The 9,613-nt window shown below is 32.7% G+C and overlaps 2 protein-coding genes across 2 annotated transcripts; one reads left to right on the top strand and one right to left on the bottom strand.

Annotated features, from left to right (window-relative positions):
* Positions 1-2,225: 2,225 nt before the first annotated feature.
* LOC108570583 (U4/U6.U5 tri-snRNP-associated protein 2) lies at positions 2,226-4,569 on the bottom strand. Its single transcript, XM_017932466.1, has 9 exons — positions 4,491-4,569; positions 3,910-4,188; positions 3,654-3,829; positions 3,357-3,582; positions 2,991-3,277; positions 2,801-2,929; positions 2,665-2,726; positions 2,366-2,588; positions 2,226-2,288 (listed from the first exon to the last, which is right to left on the bottom strand). Exons 1-9 carry the CDS (start codon positions 4,567-4,569, stop codon positions 2,226-2,228), a joined length of 1,524 nt encoding a protein of 507 aa, XP_017787955.1.
* Positions 4,570-5,587: 1,018 nt separating this feature from the next.
* LOC108570578 (zinc finger protein 157-like) lies at positions 5,588-8,462 on the top strand. The gene is made up of 4 exons (XM_017932460.1): positions 5,588-5,728; positions 5,984-6,415; positions 6,562-6,813; positions 6,907-8,462. The coding sequence occupies exons 1-4, from the start codon at positions 5,588-5,590 to the stop codon at positions 8,359-8,361; spliced, it is 2,280 nt and encodes a 759-aa protein (XP_017787949.1). The 3' UTR covers positions 8,362-8,462.
* The last annotated feature ends 1,151 nt before the right edge of the window (positions 8,463-9,613 follow it).

Raw genomic sequence — 9,613 nt, 5'->3', positions numbered from 1 at the left:
CTTAATACACCACCCACGTTTAAAACATTCCACAAGCATGTCCCTAACATCCACCGTATCCCGAGAATCCCATCCATGCCCCTCTGGTTTACGAATACACGAGAAAAATTGCGATTGTTGCTTTTTTTTGTCGCGAGCCAACGATCGCTAACCGTAGTTTTTGCCTCTGCTTTCGACTTCCCTTTGCCTTTCAAAATATGACCTGCTCCTCGGTTGAATAACAGCGTGGTAGGAATACTACGTGTAACAAATAATATTGTTACGAATAGAGGGAATAATATTATAAGAAGTAAAAGGAACAGTAGAAATATCGTGAATATTACAGATAACGAAATTTTCATCGAGTAATATTATTTGTTGAAAAATATGTCCTTAAACGTGTCACGTAGTACTTGATGAAAGTCAAATTAGATGTTACGTAAAAATGGTTTACGAATAAGACGAATGTACAGTCACGAATTTCTTAATTCTCGTAATACTTAACGCTCTGATTTGTATTTTGCTGCTTTTTAACGTTCGTTCAGAATGTAATGATACTATCGCGAAATAAAACGTATCTTTGTCGAGATAAAAGATATTAATCATAAATGTGTATAAATTTAACAGACGCCATGTTTCTTTCCCGCCCACATTGAACTTATCTAAAAAAAAAAAAAAAAAAAATAAGGCGTTGGCCACGTAATTTACAGTTATACGAAAAAAAAATATGAACGCAACGATAAAAAAAATAACCGTCGAGCTTATGTTTAACATATGTTCGAATGACGTACGTTTGAAATAGCTTTGTTACTTCTATCAAGCGATGTGTCAAAGCGGCTAGTTCAAAAAAATGGCGATCACAGTGCGCCAAATCGATGACGTATATTCGATATGTCATCGAGGATTCCCTCGCACGCGGAAACTGGTTTACACGATGCAACGATTACCGAGCGAGATGCTAGGAATCCGAAACTCGCAGCTTCTTCGAGAGTCAACGTACCTCCCCTCTTTTTAACCGAGGAACGTTCAGGTTCACTCCTTCGCTTCGAAGACCACGCAATCAGACAGTTTTTTTGAGGTTCGCATGAAACAGGTATTCGGAGCGGTTACTGGAAGGTAGCGCGCATTGCCAAGACGCCGACACAAATTGGAATTACCGTCATGTGTACGAGAATAACCGAACCACGAAGAAATTTAACGTCGAAACGTGGATTACGTGTCTTCGTCACTCGAGATTTTTGCGTTTCACACGCGTCTACGACGAAATGCGTCTTTACACGTCTCGATACCGAACAGTACTTACGCGGGAACGCTTTAAAGAAGATAGAGATTCTCCGTCAGGTGCCGTTCGCACGAGATAGAACCGTTACCGCCAGCAGGCTACCACGATTTTCGAAATTTCTTATGCTGACATTGTGTCTGCCAGCGATAAATTTTTCCAGGAACATTTGTAACTTCGCGTGACTCGTAAACAACATTCCGTGTGCGAGAACGCTCGACGACCTTCTTCAAACAGTTTTTGTCGAAATGAATAGGGATACTCACAATATACAGGCAAGCGTCGCTCCTACCGGCGATAATCCACGTGCTAAGGACACACTGGACAACACAACGTACACACAGACAAAAACACTCGCGGGAATGAACTACGAACGACGGAAAGAGAATCGTCATGTATCACTAGTGCGTTTACGAAGAATGCGCGAAACACGTTGTCCCGATACACTCCGCAAAACAAAAAGCACGACGGAAAAAAAGATGGAAAAACCGCGAACCGTAGAAAAGAACGTTCGCTCGTGACCGTCTCGCGTGGCCGGCTGTGACTCTACTCCGGCTCGCTTTGGCTTCGGCGCGACACTCCGACCCCCACTACGCGCGTTCCCCCACCACTCTTACTTCTACTTCCAGTTTATACTTCCGATTCCCTCGGTAATGTTCGGTTAATTTCGACACGATCGGCGGACCCAAGGGTTAAACGTAATGAAAAGGATTAGCGTTTACGATTTTGTTCTCATTATACTAAATTTGTAATTAATAGAATAATGATTGCCAACTAAAGAACGACTTGAATTTCAAAACACTCGAATTTTTTAACATAACCGAATATGATTTGTTTGTTATTTATTTGCGTTGATATTTTGTATAAATTTGCGAATAGTATGGTATTGAATTTATGAAAAATACCATCGAACAGAAAATGAAGAAAAGTAAAAAATTGAAATATTTTATTTAAAAAATTACATTTATCATATTTTTTTATTTTTGTTGTCACCATTTTCTGTAGGCGTATCTTTTTTCAATTCGTAAATCTGGAAAAAGATAAGAAATTAAGAAATACCTGTCTGTAAATATTTACATGGCAATTATCTGTATTGAGAATACATACTTGAATATATGCTTCGGTTAATGTTATCATTTGAGGTAAGATTTGAGTTACATGTAAATCTTGTAACTCATACCATTGACCTGTTGCTCTATGTAAAATGTGTACTCTGTAAGTTCCCTGTCCAGGCTCACCATCGTGAACTATATTTGCAACTAAATCATATGTTGTATATGGATGTCTTAGTTTTACTTCAGGTGTCAAAATATCTCCAAAATCTACATTTCTAAAAATAACATATATATGAAAATTGCAAGTTAGTACTTTGATTTTATTTAATAAAATGTTGCAAATTGACTTACTTAACTGGGAAATTAACTATGGTAGGATTTTTTTCTACAAAGAATGTGTTCTTTGTAAACCTCTGTAGAAAAAAGTTAAAATGAGCACTTTTAACGATTCCAATCTAAAAGGACTATAATAAATTCTAATACTTACTTTTATATAAAGTATGAGATAAGGAGGCAGTTCTGTTATTTCAAATCTTTTCATGAAATTCTCCTTATAAGTTTTGTATTCTTTTTCCGTTACGGCATTAAATTTATTTAATAAAGTATATAAATTGACCTATTAAAAATGTGTGTTCTATTATACTTATGATGATTAAAATTTATTACTAAGAACTTACTTGTGGAATAATATTTTCGGTAAATTGATCTTTAAAAAGAGGTGGTGGTGGAAGATCACATGTTAAATATAAAAATGGACTTTCTGTTACAGTTTCACCATATTCTACAGTATGAAGTAATTCGCTTCTTTGACTTTCTTCTAATTCAAGTGGTGGTATTTTTCGCGTGTATATACGCATATGACCCAAGAATGTTTTGTATACTATACTAGAATCACGTTTTTTTGTACCATTCAATGCTAAATGAAGGGCATTTAAAAACCAGGAAAGAAAATCAATTGGATCACCTAAAAGTTTTATTTTTATAAATAGAAGCTGTTAATAAAAAATTAAAATATTGTTGCAACAATATAACGTAGTATGTACCCTGTTCTGTAAACTGAAATCTTTTTTTGCTCCACAAAACAACAGCTTGTAACATTTCATGCGGACTAACATGAGCTTTAAAATTACGTGGATTCCACAATTTTCTCATCAATTCACCAAAACGTTGAACTAAAAGATAAGAAGAATCTCCAGGTGGTCTTTTCACATGAGAATAATTAGATTCTCTTAAGAAAAAATCTCTTAATGGTGTGACATGAGAAAGTGCCTAAAATACCTAATTATTATGTTTCTATCAACAATAAATGGATGAATGTAAATGCTTTCTAAGTGACTCACTTGTAAAATAACATTGCAGTAATCATTTGCTTTAATATTATTCATTCCCACTATTCCTGGGGAATAAAATGAACCATCTATGGCTCTAGATAACTTATCACTTTTATCTAGTTGGGAAATTTGTGCTTTATCAAATGTTGGATTTAAAACATATTTTATATCATCCAATGATGAATCTGAATAAACATTGTTTATTATGAAATGCTAATAACTTGTTGAATAAAAGTAAAATAGAAGAAAAAGAATAATGGCTTACCAATTATTTCATAATTATCAGGTAAACAATAAAATTTTAAAGTATGAAGATTAAGAAAAACATGATGACTTTCAGCCACACTATGTGTGTATGCATGAGTGTTAGTACCTCTACCTTGAAAATACTTTCCACATACCAAACAAGCATACACGTTAATTCTAGATAAAGATACTGAACACAGTTTTTCAAAATCAAAATCTAAAAATTGGCGATTTATTGTATCTAAATAAGGACACAGTCGTGGAGCTTCTGGATTTGTTTTAATAAATTTAGCATGTTCTGTAATGAAATAAAATAGTTATTTTAACCTTAGGATTTTAACCTAAGGTTAGGAAATTTAATTGAAAATAAAACAAATAGCTCGCAAACCTCAGATTTAGTTAACTTAAAGTCAAGCTTATAGATACCAAAAAAGTGTATAAATATATTTTAAATAATAAATTTAATCGTACCGAATAAAATAATTACACCTAACCTCAAAATTCTAGCATGTAAACAACGAGTTTCTAGTGCTTCTAAGTTCATTTTATAATCAGTTTTTAAATAAACAATAATTAATTCATATAATTACAAATACTCACTATCCGTTTCTTCTTCTGAATCACTTTCTTTTTTCATTAATTTTCGTTTTTTACGATTATCCTGTTTATTCGTCGCCATTTTTGTTAGCTGTTTAGCATATCGTTCTTACATAGCGGTGCACTTATATTTACTTGTATAAAAAATAATATTAATAAATGTATACCATAATCACACACATACTTGACATAAGATATAATTAAAAACTAAAATGATATTGGATGGACAGTTTCGTTTCACTTCATTGCGTTTAAACATAAATGCTAATAAAAGTGTAGATTTTTATGATTAGCTACATATATTAACGCTATTTTTTTATACTTTTCGTTAAAGGGGACCTTAATATTCAATATAACATTGTAAGACATTTATTACGTTCTTCTAAAATGCTGTTAATTGGTGAAATTTATTTTATTAAATTCATGGAAATACATGTTATTTTGAATATAGGTTCCAACTTCGTACAATATATTGTATGGTTTTAATAATGTTAATAAAAAAATGGAAATTTAAAAAACATGTACAATTTATTTAATTAACATCACAATTTTCACATCTATCCACATAACAATTTCCTCAAAATGTCAAATTCGCAAAAGCATTACTGGTTGCAATTCCCTTCTATATTTAATCATTATTAGAAAATATTACAAGTCAAACAAATTTATTATATTAAATATCTATCATTTGAAAACATAGTTGCAAATATTTTGCGATCTTCGATATCTCGCTAGTCGACAAAAAGAATGTTTAGCGCGCCACCTACGAAACAGATTCTTTTTAGATGAAAAGAGAGAAGCGCAAGCTATTCCCCTGTTACGGGTGCCACGACTGATCGTAAGAGACTTCCCGATGGTGTGAACGTAGACTCACTTGACAAATATCTTCGGATAATGCATATCCATAAAGTAAAAAAATTTTGAACTAAAGAATTGTAGGAGGCAAATTGGGAAATGTCGTAATGCGTGGCAAAAGTTTCTTAAATCACGTAAAAGACCTTTCCCGTTGGATTTATTGAAGTAAAATCGTTGGGATCGGTCCTTCGGACGGATTCATCCGTTTAGTCTGGCAACAAGACGATCTTCTCCGTTCTGTTGATATGGCCGTCGTTGAGGAATTTGATTATTTATGCCGTTTATGTGCGACTAAAACGGGAATTTTAATGGGATTACCGATCTTCGAAGCCGGCAATCAAATGCGGAACATTGACAAGAAAATAGCCGCGTGTTTGCCAGTGCAGGTAAATCATGCACAAACGGTGGAGGTCTAATTTCACTGCAATCTTCAGTGGTCTTGTCTTCACCCCCTCTTTCTAATTTAACTATAAATAGAGGAAGAAAATTGGTGCAAGGTTTCACGCTCTTTTTGTAACAAGAAACAGGCTGTATATTAACATTAATTATGTATAATTAATAAAAAAAACTGAAGATTGTGCTGTCAGTTGATAAACTATTTGGAAAACTTTTAGTGTTATCAATTGATTGATTATTTTTAGGTGTCTATGACTGATCAATTACCAAAAGTGGTGTGCGAAGAGTGTGCTTATAAATTGGACCAGTTGTTTGACTTTCGTGAAAAGTGTTTACATACTGAAGGGATGTTCATGGAAATGTTAAAAGAAATTGCTAAGGAAGAAGTTGTTCGTATATCGAAGCAGGACTTAGAAGAAGTAGAAGAAATGAATAGGATTCAAAGGAATATTAATAGAATACAAAATAATATCGAAGATGTACAAAATCATGTGACTCCCCAAGAAACAGGAGAGACCACTATACATACTATGCAAGTTATGGATGAAATGGATTTGGCAGATGGTGAACAGGTTGTTACGCAAGAAGAAATGGGACAACAAGATGATATTGAGGTTACTGGTATCGACTGTTTAGATGGTGATACTGTCAGAATGGTGGATGAACATATACGAGAAGTAAATGAATAGATAAACCTTCTTTTTGGCTCTAAATCCCTTGTTAAAACAAAATTGTACCATATTTATTACCATAATATTCTTCATATTTATTATTCTTAGTATGTATGTTATTTTAAAAGTAACTTACATATATCTTATTACAGGTTTCGAATCATCAAATAGCAATGCATCTAGAAGGAGACATGGCTGTAGTTGGAAATTTAACAGTCAGTGGTCACTTGAGTCAGTTAGGAATAAATTATGTAACTTCAATAAATCCTGATGATCAGAATCGAGAACAAATAGTACATTATTGTGACAATGTAAAGTATGAATCTGTACCAATAAAACAAGAATATCATAGGTTGCAGGATAGATTAGCTACAGAAGATCCTACAAATGTACTTGAAAATAATGTAAGTCATTAAGTTGAAATGGAATGTAAGGTCAATTTCAGTGGAAAGTAGTAACTAGTGTAATTTTTTTAAATAAATAACCTCAATGTACAGGTATCACACGAGAATTTTCCTTCTGCTCAACCAGAAACTGGCAGTGATATAGAGGAAACACATATAGTTGAAAATGAAACTAGGCATACAACTCCTCAAACAAATACTATGGCATCAACAAGTCAAGTAACAGCTGGAAATTCAGATATTTTAGTAGAATATACAAAAGGAGCTAAGCACACACTATTAGAAACAACACTAAATAATCCAACAATTGATGAAACAGGATCACACTGGTATGTGTGTCCATTTTGTAATGAAGCAATATTAGGTTCAACTAATATGATAGCTCATTTTGAACAATACTTTTGTTGCTGCCCTTGTGGTTTATATTTTACAAGTATAGATGCATTAAATGTACATAAGGAAAGATGTGATGTACATAAAAATAAAATAATCAGCAAAGAAAAAGATATTGTAGAATCCGAATTAGCGCCTTCTCAAACTGACGGAAATATAGACGAAAAAAAACAAACAACAGTAAGGCAAAAATGGACACCGAAAGTTTGTGCTCACTGTGGAAAACAATACAGAACGAATTATAAATTGCAAGAACACATGCGAAAACATACCGGGGAGAAACCTTTTCAGTGTGTGACATGTGAAAAAGCGTTTCGTAGTAAAATAGGACTCGCACAACACACAGCCACTCATACCGGACAATTTGATTACAATTGTTCGACGTGTGGTAAAGGTTTTCAATCTAAGAGTTATCTCGTCCTTCACCAAAGAGTACATTCAGATCTGAAGCCATTTCCATGTAACACTTGTGGACAACATTTCAAAACAAAACAATCTTTGCTAGACCATCAAAACAGGCACCTTGGAGTTAAACCATATGTCTGTGAAATTTGTGGTAGAGGTTTCATAACTAAAGGACTTTGTAAAAGTCATCAAAAAATACATTCGGGCATGGATAATCGTCAGTATCCGTGCGTGGTATGCAATAAAATGTTTGTTAGTAAAAGTTATCTCAATACGCACCTACGTATTCATACTGGTGAAAAGCCGTATTTGTGTGAAGTTTGTGGTAAAGGATTTTTAACACGAGTTGATCTCAAAATTCATTCAACAATGCACACTGGAGAGAAAAGCTTTAAATGTGATATGTGTGGAAAAGTATTCGCCAGAAGAGCAGCATTAAGGTGTCATAGAAGGTTGCACACAGGAGAACGGCCTTACAGATGTGATGTGTGCGGTAAAACATTTACACAATTCACTCCTATGGCCATTCACAAAAGATTACATACTGGAGAACGACCGTACGAATGTGACGCGTGCGGCAAAACATTCGTATCGAGATCAACCATGATGTGTCATAAAAAAAAACACCATGGTACACCAACTGTCCAAAAAGACGATCCAGTTCCTCGACAAAATGAAATAAAAAATGTTTTACCAGCCGAAATTGTACTTCGAGATTCCCAAGAGGGAATACAAATTACCGCAGATTGAAGCGTATGATCAAAAATTTAAAAAATTTCAGAATAAACACAGACAACGCATGATAGAAAATAAAATATCGAGTCTGCATTTTATAAGAAGCGGCATTAGTCACCACGATGTATTCCTTTACTGTAGCATATATGTTAAAATTGTATACAAAGAATATATTTTCGAGAATTCTTTGCAAGGGGTAATGATGTTTTCTATAGTCATTCATACATAATAGAAAGTAAAGTAAAATTAAACAATCATTTACATTATCGTTTTTATTCTATGTCGGTATACGTATTTTACCGAACTATGTTGTTATTTTTAAACTGTTTCCTTTTTTTTTATTGACAATCTGTATTGCTCCAGAATATTTCGATAACTATCAGTTGCTGTTAATTGAGTCATAAAATACAGTCAACTTTAAGTTATAAAAATAATAAATATGTCATATGCAAATTTTTTCAGTCTATATATTTACATGATAGGAACTGGTTTCTAACTTGTAATAATAAATTTTCTCAACGACATGTAATAAAATGGTTATACAATGTTTTTAACATATTTTAAAGATTTAGGATGGATATTATATATTAGTTTCTTAAAATTATGATCACATAATATTTATGTTCATTTTAATAAACAGCTCAAATTATTCAGCATATATTTGAATTTACGAAATAAAATTGTGATGAATCAATTTATAATTTATTTTGTAGCGTATTTCTCAGAAAATACAACGCGTATTGTTAAAATAACGCTTGTTATTTATTTAGAAACATATTGAAATATGTTGGAACAATGAAATATTCTTTTTATTAATCATACGAAAATTTACACTTTGTATTCTATGTGCATTAAAAATTGTTATAAACGCCATGAAAAAACGACAAAATGCAACATTTATTAGCTATATAATACAAAACATGATTATCATAAGAAAAGTGAAATATTTTCTTATTAACGTTAGCAAAACATTAAAATATTATTTATCAAATGAAAGGCTGATATCTACTTTTACTGCAAGGAAATGCTATGGAATGGTGGTTATATCTTATTAACGATATAATTTTTTAAATTTAACAGAAGAGTAAAAGTTACATATAATCACCTTTAACACAGTGTATATTTCTGTGGCATCTCAGCGGTTCTCTTTCAAATAAAACAGCTTTCAGCACTACACACAGTAGAAATTGTGATATATAATTATAATAAAATGAGTACATTATTTGTAAAATTGTGATGATTGTAATATTATTATTGACAAACCCTC

Source organism: Habropoda laboriosa, unplaced genomic scaffold, assembly GCF_001263275.1.
Source record: "Habropoda laboriosa isolate 0110345459 unplaced genomic scaffold, ASM126327v1 scaffold95, whole genome shotgun sequence".
Taxonomy (NCBI): Eukaryota; Metazoa; Arthropoda; class Insecta; order Hymenoptera; family Apidae; genus Habropoda; species Habropoda laboriosa.
Note: the sequence above shows the minus strand (reverse complement) of the source record. Positions and strands in the feature narration are given on the sequence as shown.

Coding starts and splice junctions, on each gene's coding strand:
- LOC108570583 (XM_017932466.1), bottom strand. CDS start 4,569: ATGGCGACGAATAAACAGGATAATCGTAAAAAACGAAAATTAATGAAA. Junction 4,189..4,490: donor TTCAGAAGAAGAAACGGATA/GTGAGTATTTGT, acceptor ATTTCATTACAG/AACATGCTAAATTTATTAAA. Junction 2,930..2,990: donor CCGAAAATATTATTCCACAA/GTAAGTTCTTAG, acceptor CATTTTTAATAG/GTCAATTTATATACTTTATT.
- LOC108570578 (XM_017932460.1), top strand. CDS start 5,588: ATGGCCGTCGTTGAGGAATTTGATTATTTATGCCGTTTATGTGCGACT. Junction 5,729..5,983: donor CCGCGTGTTTGCCAGTGCAG/GTAAATCATGCA, acceptor GATTATTTTTAG/GTGTCTATGACTGATCAATT. Junction 6,814..6,906: donor CAAATGTACTTGAAAATAAT/GTAAGTCATTAA, acceptor CTCAATGTACAG/GTATCACACGAGAATTTTCC.